Here is a 26548-nt window from a genome sequence, read left to right as displayed (position 1 = left end):
ATGGGCTAACTATATCAAGTAATAACCTGACAGGTATATATAAATAACATATATAATTATAATAATATATGTGTAAAAATAATATTTAAGTGAATTGTAACAAGAGCAAGGCAACCAAGTTAACATCTTTTCAGTTTGGGAGGTAATAGCCATGCCACGACATATAGTGTTTTAAAAAGCAGTCTCTTTCAGAGTGGACTCAACTTGTTTAAATTCACAGCATCAAAAAAAAGCAAAGACTATTTTTCCAATGTTGTCCCAAGTACAGCCAAGTCTGAGTAAAATAGTCTTGCTGTATGTTCTTCAAAGCCCAACCTTAATGCCTGTGAAAGTTATGAAGTGAAAAATTTGGCCCATGCATACTTCACGGCATGATACTACATCATTTTAAGGAGAAAGAGTGTATTTATTTAAGAAAAACAAACTTCTTTCCCTGCAGCAGCCTAACAAATACTGTTTTATGCCTCTAAGAGTATGACAATAATATTTATAGCAAACATATTTATTATAAACATAAGCAGACAATGATCGATCATTTCTCTTGCTACTCTCATTAGTAAAATTCAACTTAGAGGAGACAGAACACCATAGAATAGCCATAAAATACTCTCTTACAGTGTTCAAGACAGTATAATTTGTCTTGGGCTCTTTAACCTATCCAGAGGGGTGAGAAGAAGGGATGAGAAAATATGCAGATAATGTAACTCTACAGATATTCAAAAGTGAAAATACTGTATATAACTAAGTATAGATATAATTCAGTGAAAGATTTAAAATTTAAAAGAGATGCACAGATGAAGTGTTTTCAGCTATTGAAACTGCCAGGCCAAGAAAAAGTTAAGATCTTTCTTCATATGACTTTTGTGCTTCATTTTCCTGTTTCCAGTCAAAAAGTTGCCCATTTTATTTCAAAGAGTATTGATTCCAGTTATCCATACTCCATACAGAAAATCAGTTACTTGTGGGCAGCAACAAAGGTACTTTTCTGCATATTTATCTGATAAAATGCAATTACATACTATATTACCATTTCTTTCCTTGTTTTACCAGCCAGTTTTGAAAGACAGACTCTATATAAGACATGGAATATCTATGGTTTAATTCATTATGAAAAAATCTGTGTTCCTAAGCATAGAATTCATTTAAGGATCTGTATTTATTTCTTATTATGACATATTATTGGCTTAAACTCAATCTACCATATAACTCAAATCCCATTTTAAAGTAGCCAAAATCAGGTTTGAGGGGCAGAAAAGGTGATCATTACTCAGCACTTGTAAAACACATGTAATAATGTATAGAAAAGACTTGATGAGGACCAACCTGAGGATCGGAAAATACTTGCTGCATATTGTTGATCGGGCCATATGGAACCCCACTACCTTCAAAGAGCTGCAACCATTCGATTGTTGTTTTTTTGGAAAACCTAAGAGAAGAAGCATGTAGTTTTAGCACTGTGCTTTCAGATGCTAAAAAATATATAGCAAGTCTCCTCCCTCTCTCACTGCTTCCATACTCTTCTCCACTGATTTCTTCCCAGTCAGTGAATAACATAACAAAAATGTACTACATATGTTTGTAAGAAATGCAAAACCCAAAGACAGAGGGGAAAGAACATTGCTGAACTGACTTCTATTTCTATGAACTGACTGCTATTTCTATCTAATCATCTGAAGCAATCCTGGAATGATGTAAAGTTAAATTTATCAGCAGTTTCAAATAAGGATCAATGGGTTTACTCTAGTTCTTAATTACAGTAATGTGCTTCACATTTGTTTTCTGTTATGAACATATTTAACAACAAAACTATATAGTGCAAGTACGAGTCTAACATACAATACTGCTCATTAAAAGCTTATGTAAAGCACCATCAAAAACATACGTCAGGTTTAACAACCACATTTTTTGGTCAGATAACACTGATTACATATTTATTTGTTGTATCATTGTATTACCTATCCTAAGGACATCCAATTCAGCATATATATACACTTTGACTATGCTGGTGAACAGCTTACTTCTTTCTAAGCATTTAGCTCCATAACTGGTAGCACTACTCTATTTCCCCTGTTTTGCTAGATACTTTTTCTTTCCTTAGCTGCCTAGTGTAATTACATACATGAAGAAAATACACTCTTGAAGTAATAGCAATTACTGAGAGAAGTATTTTCTGGAGTCATCTAGGATCCTGAATCAAAGGTGAACTTACTTGGAGATAGTATCTTAAATTTCATGAAGGTAAGTAACACAGAGGTCTACCAGTTTATTAGCAATCAAAGATCTACTTCATGATACACCCAACACCAAAAAGAAATTAGGTGTAATTTAAAGACCTGATGGTGATGGATGAAATTAATAGAAACCTTTATAAGGGATACTCAATTACTGGCATTCTGTAGCTCACCAGTTTGGAGTTCCCTAAGAGTAATTTGGAATAATGCCAGTAACATTCAGCTTTTCTTCTAGCATGTTATTATTACAAAAAACAAACAAACAAACAAAACAAAAAAAAACAAAAACAAAACCCCAAAACCAAAGCAAAAATAAATAAATAAACAAAAAAAAACCCCAAACAAAAACCAAAACCAAAACCAATCGATCTCTTCCAAGTTTCTGGTAGGAAGTTAATAGAGACAAAGCTCAAAAGCACAAGAAACCTGAATCAGTACAAAGTCAAACTTCATAAACTTCTATTTTAGACTAAATAAAAAAAAACATAGTGATGGTGGCAAGTTATAAGTACATTAAGTATTAGGCATAGGTGTGGATCCAAGCTTCATAGTTAATGTCTTTCTGTGTAGGAATGACTTCTCCAAACTTTAAAGGAATAAATCCTGATACCCAATGCATTTTGTAAGCTGAATGAATAGCAAAATGCACAAGTTTTGCATGGCTTTTCCTCAGAATTAGAAGCTTTACTCCTGAATTTAACAAATAATACAAATAACAAATGGAAGGAGCAATAAAATATTTTTCAATCAAAAGACTTTAAAAGTACAAAATGTATTATAAGATGAAGCATCACTTTTGAAGAAACGAAACATCATTTCTAAAAAAAACAGATACAAGATTATTGCACAGTCCATTTATATGTAATGTATTTAATTGAATATTAAACTGCTTTCATGGCAAATATGTAGTCAGGCATAAAGACAGTGCCACTGTTGGACATATCTAGGGTCCATTTAATTTAGTACTCTATTGCTAACCATACCTAATACTAGGTACATTACAGGAAACCGAGGGAAAAAAGGTAACTCTAGAGTGGCAGATAACTTTCCTTCCTCAGTGATTGCAGCATGATTTTAGTCTAAAATATAAATTGTATTTCCCTACAGTACTCTCTGTTTGGCAACAATTCTCATAATCCATGTATTCTTGTTATTCATAGCCTTCTATTATTAAGGTTTGGGGCTCAAACTACTGCATAATGTAAATATGATTCACATGAAAAACTGTTTCCCATCAGTTACTGATGCTGTTTATACAGAACTGTGCTGTTTCCTGCTAGCAACTGAGATGCTTTGTAATTCATGGCCCACTAACTCCCTTGTTATAAACTGAAGCTTTGGTCAGCTACTACTTAGCTACACCACAAATTAGATTATCTCATTTTTAACATTTTTAACAAAAGACAGGACAGCTACGAGAGGAATCTTGGACTTTATGGTCACGAAGACCATCACTAAGAAATTATCGTAATTCTTAATAAATGTATCAGCATTCCCTTGATCTGTTAGTAATGAATATGTCCTGCTATGTTATGTCCTTGTACTTCTTTTTAAGAAAGAGTTTATAAATATCCTCCTAAGTTTAAAGAAGAAAACAACTTTTGCATTTAAAGGTTAGCCTGCAAATGAAGTGTTTTCAGTGGGAGCATCTATAATTTACATCTGCATAATCAGTGCTTCCTGATATCATGGTAAATCTGAATAATTTTCTAGACATACATTCTTCACTAACATCATTATGAGTGACTCAATATACAGTGGAGTTGTATATGTATGCTGCACAATGTATGTACATGTTGAATAAAATTTCTATTATTCTATATGAACTTCTGCAACGTTGGCTTGTGCTTAGATTTCTCCTTCCTATGTAATAGGAATTACCACGATTTCATAGAAAACAAGAAATTGTCTCGTTTTAGAATGGAACTAACATTTGTCTTAGTCTTACTCATTAATTTATTTATTGATGGCTGGAGGTAATTCCTAAAAGCTTTCAACTCAATCAAAGAGGTAAAATCCCACATCTATCATCCTCAACAGATGCTCGCAGCATTTGCTCTTGAAATTGAAACTCTCGATCTAACTCTGATGTAGAATAGCTTCCTTTATTTATGTTAAAAAGAGGCTGTTGAGAGCATATTGTTAAGCAAACTGTTTAAAACCAAACAGAATATCACTACTGCCAATAAAAGTCTAGGATTCAGATTTTGAAAGCAACAGCATGCAGCTATTTTGTTCATTCAACTGTGTTTTATATATTGAATCATCTGTTGTACATCATTAAGGGAGAAATACTTTTTCAAAATCTGATAAAAGATAAGGCATGGATAAAAAAACATCGATTTTTACCTCTTTGGTGTCAGCTGTAGAAACTGCACAAACTTTGACTTTTTTTTTTTTTTTGGCTAACCTATATGTATCATTCCCCCAACTAAATACAATTTTCGATAGTACTTACAAAAATACATACCATAAACTTTGACAGTGTAGGGCTAATGTTTAGGTTGCTAGGTATCCATTAATAACATGCTCTGCACTCCAAAATATCAAGAGAAGACTTTCAACAAAAACTTCCAAAAGCAGTAAAAAGACTGACATTCTCTGAAAATGAAAGCTTTCTGAGCAGGCACTTAGGTCTGACCAATCCTTTCCCTATTAATACTTATTTTTAAATGTATTCCTATGCTTTGGCATTGCAAATTTTTCATTTAAGAAAAAAGAAATTATCCACTAAGTAGGATATTCATAAAAACAATCTCATCTGCTGTCTTGCAGTCTTTCTTTAATTCTACATATATAAATAAAATCACAGATGGAAACACATATAAGGCTAAATGCTGGTACATATTCCAAACCTGAGCTAGTAAAAAAAAAAAAAATCCAAGACTGTACAGCATAGGAACTCTGAAGCATGACAGTTGCAAAAGAATACTCAGTGACTGCAGGAGAGCTCAACCCTGTGATTCACACTACAGTGTCATATATTTTCAGATGAGTCCCTTTTTCCTATAAAATGTTCCATCTGCTACGGAGATAATCACATAAACACCTAAATTACCTATGATTTATTTGTAGAAACCTTGAACATTTTAAACCTGTAGCTTAGCTTTCCACACTTATTACCAGTATCTTAGAAGTTCAAAAGGATTGACTTTTTGCTTTATTAGTTTGTGGTATGAACCTTGAATGCAGGCTCTTTCTGAAAAAAGAAGGATATGTACCCCAACAGAGAACAAACCCTTTGCTAGGACATTTACTGCAAAGCCTGAACTAAGGCTTACTTCATTAAGACACAAGAGCCTCTGTGATGTCTTATTTGCATTTTATGCAGTACTCCAGGCCTTCTCTGCACTGAATTACACAGCACTCATGAAGATATTGAAGTTGCAGTATTGAAATCAGACATCAGGTTCTGCAACATTTAACATTAAATACATTTCATGCTCATAAGATTAGAAGATGTAGCATGAGCTGAACTAACTGAAATGTTATTTCATTGGAAGAAATCCAACTAAATATATTTTTCTCCAATTAATAAATCTAGCAGTCATCATTAAATGAAAATATCTAAATTTAAACTATACACTCAGCAAATTCATTAAGAAACATTACAGCAGAACATAAAAAAAAATCCTCCAAAAAGTAAAAAATTAAATATAAAAGAAAAACAGTTTACACCTTGTCTTCTTATACAAACCACAAGTGTGGTTTTGCTTCTTAAAAAGCAAGATCTACATCCCCTACTGCTTTCTAACAAACTCTAATTAGAAAAAAAAGGATCATTAAGTGCAAAATAGAAAAAGAATGTCTGCTTGACTTGCATAAATTGGATTAAACGGCTTTAATGAGTTAGAAACACAACCGAGTGCTATTAAAAAGTACTACGTTTCTCATCCTGATAATTATTAATGTAAAATTTGTTTCTTTTTAGCAATATTCTGTCTTTCAGTGAAAGAAAGACTTCCAAAGATTGAACGAATCTACTTTGTCTAATTTCCTTGTCTATTTTCCATGTTTCCTAGGAAACCTTCAATCCTTGCTACCTTGTATGTGGAAGGTAGCAACACATTTCTCTAACAGATAAAACCGTCCAATTTCACACAAAGTAAGTTTAGAAGAACTACTGAAGCAAAATACTGCTCTTTTCTATAGGAAACTTATGGCAATTAATTTAGAGAAGTAATTTGGACAGCTACCAAATACAGATGGAACAGCAACATCTAGGATTAGTAATAGCTTTTTACATGCAGTCAATCACAAAAAGCTTCTCTGTTCTTGCTCAAGTCCACAATAGCATTCCTGTGTTTTCTAGCACAACCCAAGTTTCCATTATGGTTTTTGCTTTGGTTTGTTCTATCAACAGTCTCTTTACCTTCAAATATCTACAATATTTTCTCACTTCACTACTAAACATCACTTTAAGGGTAGTTAAATGAGTAAGAGAGTTTGTACAGTTTCTTACAGTAATATCTATGGAAGATATTATACAAAATAAAAGTCATAGAAAATAATTATTTGGAAAATTCAAAGAATGGATCACTATCCCTTAGTGTACAGTGAATATAGAATTAGAGTCTTCAAAATGAATACTACAGTATTTACTCAATAGCCTGTAAGTATATCCGTCAGTGTCTAATCTCCTCTTGGTTACTGATGAAACACTTGGCAAAGCACAACAGAAAAAAATATTAAAATATTTCGAATCAGCATGATTGTACTGACATATTTTGCTGTCACATATAGCAGATTATAAGTGGCAGCCACATATAATACTGTTGAGATATTTTAGGTACCACAAATCCACCATGAAACTTCTTTTATATTTCTGCATATTATAAATATTGTTACCACTTCAATAAAACTATTAATAAATCTTCACCTTTATGTAAAAAATTTGTGCTAGAGATGAATGGATATTCATGTTCTTTTATCACGTTTTGCATGCTATTTTAAAACCATATATATGATGTTTAAGGAATAGCATATGAGAGAGAGGAAAACACATTCATCTTGTAAAACATCTTTCTTATGGCACCTGAGTAGTTAATCCAGCATGTTCCAGAACTATTTCTTTTTGTATTCAGGTAATGATAAACTATGCACATTAGAAACACACTACTTTTCCCAAGCCTTCATCCATTTTACTCAACTACGCAAAAGGACTGTAACTTCTACAGTTACTATAAAAGAAGTGCAAATTAACCGAAAATCAGCAGGTAAACACACATCGGTAAAAGCATATTGAGAATAATGGAAAGCTGCATTGATTTTGTTGCTGTTCTTCTTTAAAGTCCTCAATGGGATAAAGAACTAACAAGGGTCAGGTCAAAAAGTTCATTTAAAATCAATTAAAAGACCTCCCTTGATTTCAGCAGCCTCATAGCTAGTAATGTATATCATCAGAAAAAAAGATAGCAATTTCCTTTTCAGGAAGGATCTCGAACTTCACCCATGTATGAAAATGCTTAGAGGTTTACGAAATGGTGATAAAATACACAGAAAATACGTTAGTTTGCCCAGCACAAAAATCAGATGCTTGAGACATTTTGGATCTCTCTCAGTTCTATACATAGAAGTCAACATAAAGCCAATAACAATTTACAACAAAGCATTTTAAAGCAAAATGTGGTAGTTTGGTAGCTGATGCCCACACAGCTCAACCTTCTCTGTACTGATGGTGAGGTAGATGACTGGGGAAAGTAAACCTTACCAGCTGTGCCCCACTGAAGTCAATTATCTTTCAAGCTTCAGATACCTGTCTTGCTGAAGCTGTAAACAACCAGACGTTCATTCCTGTAATGTTATCAACAGTGACTTCAGTCTGCAAAGCTGTTAGTTTAGAAAAGGAAATGATGGGGGGATAGGGAAGGAGATTTACAGAGACTGGGTGTGTCTCAACAAGTGTGAATTTAACAATGCTTCTCATCAGGCAAATTAAACATTTTACAATACACTTTCCCCCTTAGGTGCCCTCCTCTTCTGTTACTGGTGAAAACAATTCAGCAACAAGCTCATTAACTGAGGATCAGGTTCCTCTGTGCTTCCTTCCTGATCATTCCTTTTCCCCTCACACTTATATATGCAACATGCAGCTGTGGTACACAGTCAAGAATAAGGGCTTTAAAATGTAAGTGCTAGGAACAGAAGTTCCAGTCTGAATCGCTTCCAGCCCTAACACTTCTAAGTCTACAATAATTTAGTTAGAGCTGCAGGAGCACTAATCATGCTGAATTTATGTGTTCTTCTTTATGTGAATTGCTTCACTTTAAAAGCTGAGGGCATGTCTGCTATTCCCCTTCCCCCCCCACACACACAACCCCACACACTCTGTTCCAATTACATGTTAATTTCCCAAAGTACCTTAGAGTACGCATTTCGCTGCCCTGACTTAAAATGTGTCTACGTTACTGAGGTGCAGGGTAGGATTAATGCTCAAATTCTGAAGTAATTTGAAGAAGGTCAACAGATTAAGCCCCCTTTCTCAAAGCAGCTTCTCTTAAAACTGGCATTATGCTAGTTTTTTGCACAGATGTATCTCAAATTTCATGTGTACACTACATATGTATGTCTTGATGTATGTATGCATATATACACATATGTATGTATATATACACACATAAAAAATAATCTGCATTGTGCCTGGTACTATTCTGTTCTAGTGGAAGTGAGGTAGAGGGGGAACAGAGCAACAATTAAAACTTGGTTCTCTTGGATAGATGTACATCTAACTCACAAACCAGAGGTTTCCACTGGAAACATAAAAAACAGAGTGCTCTGTATTCTGTCAGTTCTCACATGAGCTGTGAGTCTCAGGGGTCTCTGTGGTAGCCATTGAACCTGACCTCCACCCAGGTAGGGTCATTTTAAATTGACTCTTGGCACATATACAAGAAAGGAAGGCAGAGGTAATTTGCTTTTGTCAGAGTTCTGCTTTGTTGTCATTTGGGGAAAATGTAACTTAAATAAAGAGGAAGATACAGAAGGCACTAATACTTCCTTTTTTTTTTTTTTTTAAGCAAACAGTAGGTGTGCAAATGTCAGCAGCAGGAGGAGAAAGGGCAAACAAGACACTGGATTGGGGAGGAGGGCCTGTAGGAAGTGGAGGAAGATGATGGGAACAGGAAAAAAACTAGCATAGCAGGAAGAGGACCAGAGATGGGAAAGGGTCAACACCACCAGTAGCAAAACAAGTACAAAATACTCCATATGTCTATTTCTTCTTCCCTGTGAATATTCTACAAACCAGTGGTCCTTGCAGCATTCTACTCATTTCCCTATATAATATGGGAAACATCTCAACATCTGAACAGAAAAACACTCCACCTCTCAAGATGTCTGTGACTGCTTTCTGTAATTCCTTCCTCTTGCTCCAATGTGACAGCTGGCTCTCTTAGAAGCAGCATACCACTGCACAGTGGTTTACCTTACACTTATATTGAAATTTGACAATCTCTGCAGATATGTGAATTTATCCTCCCCTACCTGCTCCCCTACTCTCTCTTTCATGTGTACCCTACAAAGGGAGTTGAGATGGAAGAGGTATGGACAGGTGTGCTTCACTCTTCATTTCTGTCAGGAAGAGAGAGGATGAGAAAATTCTTCCTGAAATGAATGGAGCAATTCACACCTCTCAGAGCTGTTGTTTTAAGCTACATATATGTGTCAAGCCATATTCATCTCCACCTTGCATTCTCACTCAGTTCAGGACATCTGACTATGATGAAGAGGTCATCCCACACCTTTCTGAAAAGCCTTCTGTTTAAAGGTGAATTTCTTCTAAGTGCTGTATAATCCCCATGGTTATCTAACTGCCTTGAAATCTGGCATGATCATTGAGGTGGTGAGTAGAATTATTGTCCTAAATTAGGGGTCACTTGAGTCAAGAATTCCCAAAATACAGCTTTTTAAAAAAACAAACAAACAAACAAACAAAAACAGTATTCCTTAACATTGACCAATTGTACCAATGTTTCCTTTGTACACACATCTAGACTAAAACTGTGACCAAAGAGCCTCAGTTGCTCAATATTTATCCTAGCAAATGAAAGCCAACAACTATCCCCTTGGTATTCAGAGTTTAGATGCTTTCAAAAATTTCGATTTCACACATGCAGAGAATTAAATGCTCGAGACTTGGGATGGTTACTGACCCTTTGAGTAGGTCTGAACATCTCCTTCCATTCCTATATAAAGCCTGGGAAATCCTTTTTCTTAAGAATCCTTCTTTCTGCCCTTACTAAGTGTTCAGAAGTTAGAAATTAATTGCAGGTAGTTCATTTTGAAAATTAGGAAAAGACAGAAAAGAAAAGGTAAGTCATAACTCTGGAAATAGTTCAAAAGGGATAAGAGGAAGGGGACAGGCTAGATAGGTGAATCGAAACCTTCTCTAGGCTCTGGTGGCAAGATTATGACAGCACAAATAGCTTGGGAAAAAAAGTATGCATATATCTACTGAGCAACAGCAGTGCTATATGTGAGCAACTGCGGAGTACCAAGTATCTGCCATACAAATGGTGCCTAAAATACCAATGACTTGGTGGAACAGGAAGAACGTATAAACTGAAAATGGCAGCAGAAGAGTCTAGGGACAAAAGTGAGTGAATGGGAGGGTCTGTAGATGTTACTTTCCAAGTAATGCACCTTAGGTTTGTATTTTCCATGTGCTGGAAGCTGTAATACTATCAAGCAACCAGTAATTAAACTAATTTTCAGTGAAATTCTGTCATTACTATTTTGTCATTTCCCTTCATTTCTCAGGGGCTGACATTTTTCAGCATTGAGAAACTATTCATTTAATTCTCTAAGTAACTTCAAAAACAAACCATATATAATTTTACAAAAAACTGTGCATTAGTGAATAAAAGCAAAGTTACTGTGGAATGTGTATTAAAACATATTCAACTTCCATTAGAATGCCAAAGGTGTTTGTTATAGCTGGTGTTTTAAAACTGAATGCCAAATGAATTCATAATAATATGACATAACAGAACAGTTTGGAAATGTCTACTCCAAAAGTGTGTATACATTCACACACTTGCACACAATATGCAGAAAGTCAGCCTAAATGATACTAATAAAACAGAACACAAATTCTGACAAGAAAATAAACAAACAAAAACACAAAAACAAAAACACACAAAAACCAAACCGACCAAACAAAAACAAAGAAAAGGAAAAAAACAAAAACCCCAAACAAGCAAATAAAAAAAACCAGTAACTGAAAGAGGTAATCTAACTAACTAATAGCTACAAATATAAAACCAAAATGGAATTCTGGCAATTCATTCAAAGAACAGCTGTTCCTTGAACTTTGTCTTCTTACTCGGATATTACCCATAGGAAAAAAACAACCCTACACCCAAAGTTAACCAGAAGCAACAAGCTATTAAGTAACTGATGTACAGATGGCAAAACAGCACACTCACAAGGTACCAGAGTACATCAGACAAATGCTCATACTAAATGAACTCCAACCAGTAAGTCAACATGAACCAACTTCAAAACTAATATTATGTGTCAAGAATGTAAGAGCTCAAATGTAGGTCAAACAATTAATTATGGCCTTTTAGGGGGCTCAAAACTTCTAGCAAGAGAGGATTCATCTGCACTATCACAATCCATTTCTTATAGCAACAGAAGTAAAAGAAGAGGTCCAAAAGTTAATCAAGAACAGTTGTACCACAATTACTTGAAAATCCAAAGTCACTTGGTACTTCAGTTTTTCATCAGGGCAGGACATCTGAAAATGGACAGGTAAGATGGAGGCAAAAGTACAAGTGCAACAGGGAGAGGTAAAATCACTCTACAGTCTTTAATGAAAGATGATTCAGGCTTTCAATATCTGAAAAATGTGTGGGGTTTAGGGGGGAGGTGTGGATGTGCTATTGAAACTCTTTTTCTTGGATGGAATTAAAAGGGAAGACTTCTGATTTAATGTTCTGAATCCCTCCCTTTCACCCCCCTTAAAAAAACTGCATGAATGATAACTGTTATGCATTTCTTGACAAGGACTCATACAGGGCAAGTGTCAAAATGATAGTGTGAGAGTACATATATTGCCTCTTCTGCTCATTCCCCAAAGTACCAAGTACTTCTGAGGGCTTCCTTGAGAAGGTTTATACAGATTAGTTTTTTCTTCTGTTACTTAAATTTATCGTCCTCTCCATTAAACAGAAGAGCACCCCACAGAAATAAGGGTTTCTCAAGCAAAATGAGGAAGATAACTAAGCTATTTTAATCTCTCAAATAAAGGGCTCCTAAGATTCCTCTTACATAAAATTTAATTTAAGTATTTAATAGGATGATTCCCAAATAGAAAACTAAACACATATCCTTTTGATTTCAAAAGGATTGACCCAGGGAGAATCTGGGGCACAGAGTACCACAATACAGAACCAGCAGTAAGGGAGCAGCAGCAAGTGGAACTCCCTTGCATATGGAAATGTTCAGTGAAAACTTTAAAACCTCAGTCACAACAAAAGCAAATGGAGCTTCGGCATTTTTTTTCCAAGAGCTACATTCATCCAGGAAGCAGAAAGCACTAGTTGTTTCATTAAAATTCAATTTAATGTTAAAAAGAAGTTAAAATGGTTTCTGAAAACTTAAATCCATGATCTGGCTTCTTGTTAGTCCACACTACAGTCTGTGAGCAAAAGGCAGTATATTGAACATCAGTAAGCTCTCTCAATATTTATTTTAAAAACTAGAGTATCTCAGAAGCATAAATTAGAATTGTCACATGATGAGAGCTTGTTATACATGACTATTTCCATTAATAGATTAAATGTACTTTCTTCTCTTTTAATTAACTTACCGGGTTGATAATATGTCAATAAGTTCTCTTCTGTTCCGGACTCTGAGTGTATTAGTTTGATATCTAGAATCTTTACTAACTTCAGGCAAATTCAAGACCTAAGTAAAAATAAAAATAAGTAAAAAATGTGCTTGGTAGGAGATATTTACATAGCTAACAAAATAAACTACTGATTTTAAAAAATACACTGATTTACAATAACCACTATTTCTCATTAATCTTTTAATACAGATAAAGAAATTAAAAATTAAATCAATTTTTTAATGCCTCCTGATTAACATTACATAAGAAGTAAAGAAAAAGACAGAAATTAAACTGAAGATCCAAATCTTAGCTGATAGCTTTCATGATTAGCTAGGAAAAATTCTTATTGTAGAACACTAAAAAATTGGTAATCTGTGGGATTATCCTGCACTAATTTATATGTCACAGAATAAGATGTCTGTACTTCATACACTACACTAAGAAAAGCTATGTCTAAGAATATTTCTTTCCACTTCAGTAATCTTCGTCAAAAAGAAAAGTCTTTTTCTGTGGAACCATCTTTTTTATTATTATTATTTTTTCCAAAATAATTAATAAAGAAAAGCAGTTGTATAACCTCTAAGAAAGGAGAAATATATCTTCTATATTTAACTGCCACCTGCCACATTAGAAATTTAAACAACATGCAAAGACAATGTGAATTATTCTATAAAGGGAATTAAATATGCAGAATGAGTCTTAGAATTTTGTAGACAAAGTAGCTGTGTGGACAATCAACAAAATTTATCTATTTTTGCCACAATGTCTTTCTATAGAACATAAATAAACATAATTAATTGTGCTTTCTAAATTTAATAAAAAATACCTCAATAACACCAGCTACAGAGAAAGGCAGCATAGAACCTTATAAAGGAAGAGATTTTCACATTTTCTTCATGTGAACTCTTCATTTTACTCACTAGCACACACTCCAGATCAGTTTTTCTTATGATGATTCTTATAATCATTGTAAACATACTACATTTTTTTACAGGGCCGCATCTAAGATGGCTTAAAAAAAATATAGTGGCTCAAACTGGAAGTCCCTATAGCCCATCATCCTATCTCTGCCTGTGTCTGAGTGCTGATGCTTAGGAAGGGCTTAAGAACAGGGCCAGTACATACAACACTTCCTTAATCTTCATCCAAACTCCAGGCCCCTTTAGATTAGGACATTTCTGAGTTGCAACTGTTTTCTATATATTTAGTAATTTTCAATGGATTTCAGTTTTATTAACATGTTCAGTCACTCCTTGAATCCATATGCCTACATACTACCACAGAAGTATAGATAAATTGGTGTCAATCTCTCTAGTATTTGCCTCAAACATAACATTCTACTAATTCCTCTGACACTGGTTTAGACCAAGGCTGCTATTGTTTAATGACGCCTAACTTTGCTGGAGTGAACAAGCATATGGCTTCCCTTACAAGTGAGTAGCTGTTGATGACATAAAACCATCAGCAAAACAGATATTCTTTCAACGGATATCTAGAGATATTCAAAACCTTTGACACAGTTGTCACGTAGAGTGACAAAACTAAGCATGGAAACCAAGGTATCCATAAGTTATGCTATAACGATGATTTTACATAACTTCACTGCAAATTTTTATCTGCAATGTAACATAAAACATCAATCTAGCATCTTCCATCAATACTTAATTCACAGCATATTTTCTTTTTCTTCTGTGTTTATACAATCTAGTTTATGAAAATCATATCATAATTTAGCTTTAGAAAATAGGTAAATTTTTCTATCTGGAATTTTATCAATAATATTGGTATCCCTTAAAATTTTCTCCTTTTCTTAATACTGCTATTTTGGAGTTACGAATCACTGCTTTAGAAAAAAAAGTCATGCAAGGTTGTTCAAAGTAAATTATAGTGAATACTTATTTATGAGAGCTTAAAAAAACAAGCAATTAATCAGAAAACTATGGTTCCATTTGATGAGTTATATGAAAAAATGATCATATGGAGTTGCTCACTCTGCTGTTTTAATTAATGTTATCGACTTCAGTTTTAACTTAATGTCCATCTGTTGTAAAGCTGCATGTCTATATATGTTCTCAATTTTTGGTGACTAACAAATGTACACTTGAGAAGTTATTCATTAATGTACCATTCATCTTTCTGCATCATGTTTCCAATGTTATTTTTTTATTTCACTGTGACCATTCGGAATGAAGCTGGTGTTCTCTATTTGAGGATTTGTTCAAGCTCTAAGATGCACACTCAGAGCTTATGCTCTCTGTGTTTTGCCCCATTAGCAAACCTGTTTGTATACTCCTTTGCTGTACACAAAACCTCAGTCTTCTGAAGACTTGCTCAGTATTGCCTATTTAGACTGAAGCAGCCAGAGGTCAGGATGTGCTATTGTAACACTTGACCACAATGAAATGCACTCCAGCCAGCAGGGCTACAAAGTTTTTCTGCAACTATCCAAGTCCTCAAAAAAGCTACAGTTAGTTGTCATTGATTTTGAATATATCACAGTGAATTATTCCAGACTCTTCTTTCTGCTTGCCTGAAAAGATACAGTTGAAGCAGAATGTTTGCAATTGTTTACAGCTTGAGCCAGCTGTTACATCTCTAGGGTATGTGTCTTCAGGGCAACAGCTTCCATACAGCCTGTATTTTTAGCATCAACTCACCTCAGAAAGATTCTCTAATAGCAATTCCAATGTTTGAATTAATGGTCTCTGTATTCACTAAAGTTCATTAGGGTGTGGAGGGCCTTCCCATGATAAAGTTCTTTTCCTTTACTGGCTCTCCCTCTTCAAAGTGTTTTAAGTTACAAATCAGCTTTGATTTAGCACAGAGCATACCTCTAATGGGTATGCTGTAATTTTTAAAAATGCTGTCTAATGCTACATTCAAAAATTCTCCTGTCCTAGCTTACTGGGGTCTTTTATTTGGAATGTTGATACATTTTATTTAGAATATTTTTTTTTATTTGAAGATTTTTTCTTCAACATCATATCTCTGCACCACTCCAATCAGTCCACAGTCCTGTATCATTTCTTTTCTAAGAATTTCACAAGTTTCTCTGCAAGGACAGACCGGCACATACTAGTGTTCAAAAGGACCACACACTCGGCTACAGACGAAAGTCACACAAGAACAATCCATCCCCTAGCTTTGCTTTGTTAATACCTGTGCCTACCATGTACTTTATGGAGAAACAGTGCCACATTTCTTCCTGAAAGAGGCACTAGTGTGAATCATGACAAACTGGAAGGTTGTTAGGTCGTTTATTTTTTTAGCTAGTTAGATGTGCACAGACTCCAAAAGGGGCACAGTACCCACAAGTTTGGGAACTGGGCTGTTCTGAATTCAGAGGCAAAACACAGAACCCATAACAGACCCCTAAATGATCAGAATTGCAGGGTTAGAATTTATACTCACCACTTTCATTCCAAAAACAAAAGAGAAAAAAAAACCAGGAGAATAAAGAGGCAATCAGTATCTTCGTTTTCCTAGTCAGAATGGAAACTATTGCACATTATTTGCCTAACACACCTTGCACACAGTGACAAACTGATGATCATTTCCAGCTCCCACCACTATGTAGCCATCCTTGGTCTTAAAAGCCTGGAAGAACAAAGACAGGTGATAAGCTGTAACTAAACAATAAAATACTGGCACATGTTTGAAATGAAACTTTGTAAATAATGTTCAAATTACTTTCCTAAACATTTCCATTCAGATCCACTCTCTGGTTCTATAAAAGTGGTTCAAAGGCATCCACAAAGATGGATGCAGTCCTTTTGATTTTTTTTCCTAGAGTTAGGAAGTTATCTTGATTAACAGTTTATTTGCTGAAAATGTGCCATGAGGCACCCTGAAACTTTGCAAATATGACTCACACTCACAGGCACTAAGAAGGATTACCATGATAATGCTTCATTCAAGGAGGTACTTATTCAGCTTCATTCTTAGCCCGACTCAGAGTAGAGAGATGCACGAAAGTGTCACAGACCCTGACCAAATGTGGCAAAAAATAATTGCCAAATAGCAACTACAAATTAGAGCTCCCATGAGACTGAAAAGGATAGACTGCATTTTTCCAGCTCTTTGGCTGGAGAATAAGCTATCTCCTTGGTCAGTGGTCTCAAGACTGAGTTCCTGGAGGAAATGGGACTTCTTTTCCAGCTTTGAGGATTTATTTTTACTTTTGACTTCATTACAACAGCCTTACTGGCACATTTCATGGTGAACAGAACATTTAATTGGGTAGGACATAACAGCTTTTATTTCAGTCTAAACATCTTAACTCAGATTTTCAATGGAAAAAAATAAAATCAGTAATTGGCAACATCCTCAATTTTTACAGTTGTGTCAGGTCCTCTTCTAACAACAGATTTCTCATTTCTCCATAGCTCTCCCTTATACAATGGTGTATAACTGCAGTTTTAGTCATACATGTTACTAGCACAATTTTTGCAAACAATTGGGAAAATTCTTTCACTATTAATTTGACTTCAGTGAGGCCAGTATAGGCTGGTGCACTAATGGTGATGAGGCCTTGCAACACTTTCTTGAAGAGTGCAAAACTCAGCTTCTATTCCTAGAAATCTTTTTTTCTGTTTGTTTTTTAATGAGCTATCACATCCTGATTTAAAGGTATGAATTCTTACAATGAATTTTGGTAAAATAACACACAAATATAAGTCCTGGTGGGACTTATATTAAAGTGGGAACACTTTAATAATTAAAAGTCTTCTCATGCCACTGTGGCTTATTCTTCTTCACAGAGAGAATATGCTATTTCAGCTTGCAATCCTTCATACAGATACAAATACTTTCACTAAGACTCTTACCATCTGGTATAGTCAAAGTTTTAAAATTGTACATGGACAATTATGCCCACTGAAGTGCAAGTAACTGTTCATCATAGTTAGAATATCACTTGTTTGCTCTTGCTATGTCTCATTTCATGGTAAATGGTATTGGTCAGTGATGAAGCTTAGCAATTTATTTTTCACACATTTAATTAAGTACTTTGGTCTAAGATTCTTAGCAAGTAAAGATGAAATTCGGCAAACATTTAGTTCCAAGCATGCAAAAAAGTACCACAGATTTAGCTCAAATATAGTAAAAGTTTAGAAACATGCACAATATAAAGGTACTGAATACTCATGCTGAGGAAAGCAGTGAGCACAGAAAAAAAATGGGGAAAAGAATACAAAAAATAAAGTTATATGTGAATACATAAACATATCTTAGATAAATCTGTTATCTGATAAAGACTTCTTTCTAAACCAATCATGACAGAACCTGGTACAAGAATATGTAAGACACTCTCCCCTAATAAATGGCTTTTGGTAGGAATAGTTATGAATTGAAACTGTCAGTACAAACTTACTACCTTTAGTTATAGGCAATATGTTTTCCGAACACCCTGCCCAAATTCTGACCTGTCTTTGCTGATGCTCTGAATTCTAAAATCAGCCACATGAACGTCACACAAATTATGGGTTCAATACTATATATATCAGTGTGTATATGTAACACAATATATTGTGTTACAAATTATTGGTGTGATCACCTACGACTTCCAGTAAACATAAATTAGAATTCTTTTGTACATTCTTTTAAACTTCTAGTCCGGATGCCCGTTACAGATTGCAAAGCCTACAATGTATGTCATATGTACAGACCTCCTTCCTCGCCATGAAAAATATATTTAGATTGCTCATATGGGCAAATCTTAGAGAGTTTATTATTTATCAGCAACTTCTTTTGAGACTCACATCTCTGTAAGAATGCTGCATACCACTCTGAAACATGCATCTGTACCCACCGGCTACCCATGCAGCAGCGGAAGTATTCTAAATTTAAGGGCCTGGTTATTAGCATGTGTGCTTCAGTTGCTTTGTGGAATGTGTGGGAAAACTGATTATTCTTAATTGCACTGTATGTCTAAAAAGCTAAAACAGCAATCATGTCATCCTTACACAACAAAAATGGTATCATAATAAATGCAGCAGTGTCTTTTTCCATGAAGCTTAACTCAAATGTCTTCAGCTGCTATTTTAAGCTTCCCATTACAAAACAGCTGATTATTTGCCAGTCATTGCTGCTGATAAAGCAGAAACTTCCAAATGTTGCTAGTACAATATTGATGCCAACATTTAAGTGTGACAATGGTTTTATTCATTACTCATAAATGTACGCACATTACAGGTTACCACAGGTTACTGTCTGGTCACAGAAAGCTTCACAATCTTATTGTACAATGGAGAGTTAAGGGCAAAGTGCAGACAGATTTTAATGAGATTTTGTTTTGATAAACTGCTGTCCATCACATCGAATCATTTCACATGAGTGCAACAAAAAGGCACTACACACACAAGGCAAAAGTCTTTTTTCCCTTCCTTTTTTTCTGAGAGAATGAGGCCTTCCAATAAAATTCTTGAAAGCACAAGCATGAGTTAACCTGCTCCTCCCATGTGGTATCCTGAGCAATAGCATATCATTCAGTGAAAACAAGAAACAAATACCAAGCAAAAAATTATTCCACATCTTATTCACGGAAGAGGCAGATTGTGAGCACCCAAAGATGTAGCTTTTCAGTACGATGCAAAAAACTTGAGCGTTTCTAAGAAGATAATATGTAAATTCACAGTGAAAAATATCTAGTATCAACACATGCATGTTCAAAGACAGATCTCAAGGTCCAGTGGGCATGCCTCAACAGCTCACACTGTCTAATGGATGTTACAGGACCTCATTAAGACCTAGCACTTTTCCAGATTTGATCCCAGAACACTGTGTATACCTGAGATACTTTGTGTACTGAAATATTTTCATGTACCTAAACACATGGCACATAAACTCTATCTACCTTCAGAAATATTCAAAGTTGTTTACGAGTATTCACCAAATATGCTATATAGATTACACATCATCATATATGTTTCAGTTTGAATGTTGATTTCACTAACAAAATTTTAAAATGTAAGTCAAAAGATATGGTAATTCCAATAAAATGATCAGAAGTCCAGGTCAGTTATCAGTATTTGAATCCAAACCACAGAAATCAAAACAACCATAACATCTGCAGCTATGTATGATAATGCTTTACTCCCCTCTAGGTTAAACAATCCCAGTTCTCTCAGTCTTTCCATATATGAGAGATGCTCCAAGCCCTCAGTTATTTTCTTGGCCCTTCACTGGACCTGCATGTATGAGCATACAGGTATGAGCATATCCTTGTCCTACAAATACCAGAAGTAGACACATTGTGGACCCATAACTGGATCCAGCAGTTATTCATCCTCAGTGGTGCTGAGAAGAGGGGAAGGATCACCTCTCTCAACCTGCTGGCAATTTCCCCTCCAATACAGACCAGAACCATCTCTTTGTCACAGGGACACATTGCTGGCTCATGTTCCATTTTGCGTTCACCAGGACCTCCAGGTCCTTTTCTGCAAAGCTGCTTTCCAGCAGGTCAGCCCCAGCCTGTACTGATCCTACCATGTGCAGGACTTTGTATTTCCCTTTGTTGAATTTCATTAGGTTCTTCATAGGCCAACTCTCCAGCCTGTCAGCCCCTTGAATGGCAGCACAACCACCTGGTGTATCAACCACTCTTCTCAATTTTGTACTTTCCACAACTTGCTGAGGGTACACTCTGTCTACTACTCAGATCACTAATGACCTTGTTAAACAGTACTGGCCCACTGTACTACCTGGGAATGCCACTAATGATTCACCTCCAGCTGGACTTCATGTCACTGATCGCAACCCTTTGAACACGACAGGTCAGCCAGTTTTCATTGCACCTCAGTAATCTAAATCAGCACTGTTGAGGGAAGGCACTTTGTAGTCTACTCTCAAAAGCTATTGACAAATCACATCCAGCACACAATGAAATATAGCCTCTAGCCACCACCATTACTAGGCAGCTTCCCAGTGCCACCAGGATTATCAAGGTTAAATACAAAGGATACAAATGCCACACAGGTAGAAACTAGATGTCACTTTTTCAGAGACTTCATAGGGAGATGATTTTGGAAGCCAAACAATACTTGGAGGGACCAATAGCATGGGGCTTTTGAAATTGGAGGACTATTCCATATTTAGGAGACATTAACAGCTTTAATTATTTGAACAAACTACTGATTATTTTCATTACCAGTTACCATATTGGCCTGTTTACTGATAATGGCAGTGAATGGTTGAAATATTTGAAAGCTTACAGGCCTCCCCTTGGAGAAGGATTTGCACTACATCAGATATGGTAAAAGGGATACACTACTCATCTTTATGAGTTTTCTTATCTCATGTTCCTTTGTGAGTATCAGTTAGGATCTGCATGTGAGTATCAGTTAGGATGTTTGCAATCCCTTTTCATTGTGAACAGCTGATGTTAGGTACCCTCAGATTTGAAGTATCTTGCAAGACAGCACTGCCTTTTGATTCGTAAAGTTGAAAAGCAGCATCCCTAAAAGCATCCAATAATGGCTCATGAGGGGAACAGCTGAAGGTTTTCAGATAGTCACTATGTATTGGTGAGTTCTGGAGCAGGACTTACCGGGTAGTAATTTCTGCATGTCTTCTGATTGCTGTTGGTTTTACAGAGCAATGGGCTGATTGCTTCAACTGGCATCGTGAAGCAGCTTGTTTAAGATTTTTGAAAGATGCTATCCTTTTATAAAGGCTAAATACAGTATTTCTGTAAGCTGTGTGTTTGTCAGCACAACAGGGAGCTCTCTCAGATGGATTAAGGGAGAACGCTCCTCTGAACTTCATCCCAAGGCTGGCTTAGGAGCAAGCAGCTTCATGTGAAAATTGAATGAAACCTTGGGACCAGCTGGGGACAATTCAGAACAAAGACACCTTCTTGAGAAGTCTGTAAACATCAGAAAAAGCCAAACCAGCATTTTCAAACAAAGCTTTGAAATGTATCGCCAACGTTTCTTTAAAAGAGATTATTTTTCATGTGTCACTCCTTCCTCTCCCCTCCATCTTCTCATTTTCAGAATTAGTGAAACACTATGTGACCATACATAGGTCTTTGTTTATGAGCTCGAAGTACTTCCCTGGTATTAATGGGTGGGATCAAAGAGAAGAGCTGGTCTCTTGCAGGCTTGGAACCACAGAATTTTATTGCATAATTTGTCTTCAATTAGACTTTGAAGTTTCCAGTGCAAGATTCAATTCAATGCAAAGGTCATTTAAGGACAAGCATTATCTAGTCTTAATGTAGCTTAAAGGCTACAATAAAAAAGGTAATGCATTCAGGATTTGACTGTTCTGTACAGGCTCTCTTCTCCTGCAAAACAAATGTATCAGCATATGTTGATTTTCTTTCTACAACCAAATCAAACTCGGGTTCTCTAATGAACTAAAGTATAGGAGATCCTTAGTTTTGCTTCAGACCCAGAATCATTACATTCCTTCCAGATGGGATAAACTTGGCACATATTTTTTCTACCCTTACACATTGGTTTGAATAAAACATCAGCTGTGCCACAGAACCATGGAATAGTCACGTTCTTCTTTCTTTCAAGGGACGGCACAATCCTTTCATAACAACTTAATATTTAATTACTGTAAAAAATGGGAACAAGACCAAGAAGTTTGGTCAGTGGTAGTTCTGAGCAATACATATAAATCATAAAGACCACACACTTTGAAACTATTTGCCTACTTTGCACTCTCTTCCAGTGAAAGCAAACAGTAAAAAAAAAAAAATTACATTTCATGGACTGGATTAATGTATGCTGAATGTTCTCACCAAGCAAATTGAAGAAGGGCATTCCACAAGAAGATTTCACTTTTCTTCTCTGATCTTTTCAACCTACCCTATTTGTCTTTTTCTTCCCTGTCATGCTGCAGGACATACTATCCTGCAACTTCACAGCTATCAGAGTCTACCAGACAGATTACCATTAAAAATACCTGCAATAATTATCTTGCAAAAAAAAGAGAATTTTGACTGGATGCCGTAAGCTTCTAGGAAAGGTGTTCATGGTAAGAATGGGAATAATTACTTTGGTCTCTGAGATGAGGAAGAACACCAGCACTGCCAAGGGAAGCACACAGACTGTCAACAGGGGACAATTCACTTCTACAGAACGTACAACCCAATTAGATAATTTTTCTGATCAGCCTTCAAGTCCCATATATGTGTGCATCCAGAAGAAAATTACATTACCTAACTGATCCAGGAGCAAAGCTGATGAACCATTAAAAGTGCTCTGAATGCACCTTCCTAAAAGGGACAGCAAAGTTAACACAAAATTACAGCATCAAACAGAGTTATCTACATTTGGAATTATAGTGTATTACTCCCAACATTCCTTCAGGAAACAGAACAGCCTAGATCTGCTCTCCAGATCATGTCATGCTTTTATGCAGTTGTTTCCTAATGTGAGAATTATAAACTGCTGGGAACAGATTGCATCCAAGGCCTCTCCAATTCCAGCTCACTGTCCTAAGAAACAGGTTGGAGACAGGGTCTCTCTTTTCATCTGGTCATATAATATTTGCACTGCTCACATCCCAGTTAACTAGATGCCACACACAGATCTGTAATCTCAAATTATCAGTTGGGCAAACTATTTATCAAAAGACTTTTATAGTTGTTACATCATATTCACTAGTGCTATGAATGTTAACTTTGGATTGCATACTCTTATACTTAAAGACGAGACTTTTCTCCAGACTATCTCAACAAACTTATGCTATGAGAAAATGAAACTATTTTCTTCATTTTCTAATGTGAATATGATATACATTTAGCCTCCCTGCCCAAAAAGCCATTTAAAAACTCCTTCAAGAACAGTGAACAGCTTTAAAGTGGGAAACTTGTCACTTTCCCAAATTTCTAAAATTCTAAATATCTAAACTACACCTCAATTAAAAATAAATTATCTGGTATTGTAAATTGGCATTTAAACCATTTCTTGATGCTGAAAAATATCAGGCACAGGATCACATTCTCCATTGCCACATTAGTTTTCCATTAGTTTTTCAACAATGAAATTACACACACACAGACACACACACACAAAATAAATAAACTTTAATCATGGTATCACACTGGAGCCACTGTAATTAATGTTGTGTCAGCATTTCCATTTAAGCCACTATTTTCGAGAGGTTTATAGCACAGCCATAAAAACTGAGTTAGGTTCAAATTGAGCAAACAAGGTCTTATACAGCAAGCAACATTTAAGTATATATATACAGACAGCAGCCAGTTACTACTTATATGGGAATTAAAATAGACGCTTACTGATTTTAAAGGGCACTACAGAGCCATTTTTTTAAACAATATTTTTCTCAACATTTATAATAATCTCTCAAAAGCCTGAATACAAGCTATGTTTCCTTATCTTTTTTCCTTCTCACACAATAGTTCCCACAATTTCTTCCAATTTTGGGATTGTAAGCATTGGTTTTTTGTTTCACTTTTAAAGTAAAAGAATGCAATTAAAATATTTCTTTTGAAAAACAACACACATGACCACAGTTCGATCCTGATACAGGCCTCCAGGCTTTACGGATGCAGAAATGACAAGTATTTCTTACACCTTCCAAAAATCATAAGATGTAGCTGTCTGGAAAATTTGAGTACTCAAATATGAGGTTGTAAGACTGCCATTTAAAATTTAATTCTAAATGAGGTCCTATTTCTGTTTTTAGTAGAAATCATCAGAGCAGGATTTGTGTCATTATTTCTGTCCCTTTTCCCTCTCTACTCTTTGACATTAAGCGATGTAGTGGTACAATTTCCAAAGCTGAGCTTTGTAATACTGACTGCGTTTTTGTAACTCATACTGAGCCAATCAGCCTGGGATTTCAAGCTGCAGACAGAGGACCCAGTGCAAGTAAACTGGAACTCCGACTGGGCAGGCAGTGCTATGAACTTAAAGGTCCTAATAATTTAGTGCCCTGCTAAAAGAAACGTTCTTCAAAAAACTGAGTGGAATAATTTGTGAGTTTCTTGACAACCAGTCACAGAGAAGAGCAAGGAATCAAATTAGCAGTGATGCTGACAAAAATCAGCAAAAACACCAAAGAAGACATAACAATTACAGGGGTGCAAAATTGGCTGTGTTTCACAATTTGGCACTTTCATAACTTAAAATAAACAGCATTCATGTTTGAAACTGCCATTTAGCTGCAGATCACAATGGATAAAGGCAAGAAAGAGAAAGTCCACTCCATTCTGCTAATGTGCTTTTGCTCTATTTTAGACTTTTTTTCAATTAATATATCTCTTAAACAGAATGTGATCCTACATACTACTCAGTAAATACAGGAGAGTGAACTGCATTTCAAATACTTCAACCTTGACTCCAGTATCCTTGATTTGTGGTTTTGAGTCAGACTCATTAAGGTTTATTGCATGTAATCTGTTTTAGTTTAAAACACTAATTTATCTCTAATCAAGGATTTAAAAATTGAACTGGTCAGACATCTAGGATGCGCATTATTTAAAGTCCTGAATGTATGCCAAAAATTCATTGCCAGGCCATAAGACTCATGCTGGCGAGATCTATTTAAAAAAAATAAAAATAATGTTTGATGAGTGGAACACTTAAATATGCCTTAAAAAGGCCACAACTCCCTTTCCTCTTAATTTTTCTGTAAAGTTCTATTAGGTTTCCTTAAAACTATAAAATTCAGACTTCTGTTTTTCTCAAATATTCTTTTCTTTATCATTCCCCTTTAGTCTGAGAAATATTGAAATTTAATATCACATTACTGCAATTACAATTGTATCTACCTAAAATTTGGCATTATACCAATTGTTACAGTTTGAAAATCACTACAATTAGAAATTAAAATATTTTGCCTTTTGTCAATTTAATATCTTGCTGGCCAATATTTAACCAATTTTTCATTCTATCATCTAATCTGTCAAATTATCCGCTGAGGAAGAGCTGAGGAAATCTGCATGCTTGTAGCTACTATTTTGTTTTTTATAAAAGATCTTCATGTCTGTGCTTTGTAGAGGACTTTTGCATAACAAACGGAACCATCCCTTACAAAAGAGCATGTTCTGGAGAATCAACACAGCATAAGTGTGCTTCTATTATCACAGCCTAAAATCTACATCAGATTTTATCCACATTTGTACAAAATCATCTCCTTGAATCCCTTGATGCCCCAGAAGTCTGATGGATATAGGTATGCCAGTAAAATTGTGGGAAAAGGCAATAGGAGGAGACAAAACAAGGAGAAATAGAAAATTCCAGCTTTCAAAAATGATCCCAGATTTTTCCCCTTCAGATTTGAAAGAAAAAAAACCCTGAAGTTTCCACTCACAGGCGCATGATGCTGTTCTTTAACAAATGATTGATTTTTATTAATTGTTAGGTTTATTTCAAGGTTCTATCTTGCCTTATGCTGCCATAATGTTGTTTTGTTCGTTGGGTTTTTTTGCTCTGGATGGCCAAGGGGCAGCTTCTTTCTCATACAAGTCAGTATGAACACCTAAACAACAATTCTGATT

General features: G+C 35.4%; 1 protein-coding gene across 4 annotated transcripts in view; it reads right to left on the bottom strand.

The window, feature by feature from the left end:
- SUGCT (succinyl-CoA:glutarate-CoA transferase) overlaps positions 1-26548 on the bottom strand; it is a 313990-nt gene that overhangs the window by 179840 nt on the left and 107602 nt on the right. For all 4 annotated transcript variants that reach the window (XM_032702459.1, XM_032702476.1, XM_032702484.1 and 1 more), the window contains 3 exons: positions 16594-16665; positions 13045-13142; positions 1324-1426 (listed from right to left, as the gene is read on the bottom strand). In XM_032702459.1, coding sequence (XP_032558350.1) covers positions 1324-1426; positions 13045-13142; positions 16594-16665 — 273 coding nt within the window. The remainder of the gene's footprint in view (positions 1-1323; positions 1427-13044; positions 13143-16593; positions 16666-26548) is intronic.

The sequence above is a fragment of the Chiroxiphia lanceolata genome, chromosome 1 (genome assembly GCF_009829145.1).
Source record: "Chiroxiphia lanceolata isolate bChiLan1 chromosome 1, bChiLan1.pri, whole genome shotgun sequence".
In the NCBI taxonomy this organism is placed as follows: Eukaryota; Metazoa; Chordata; class Aves; order Passeriformes; family Pipridae; genus Chiroxiphia; species Chiroxiphia lanceolata.
Note: the sequence above shows the minus strand (reverse complement) of the source record. Positions and strands in the feature narration are given on the sequence as shown.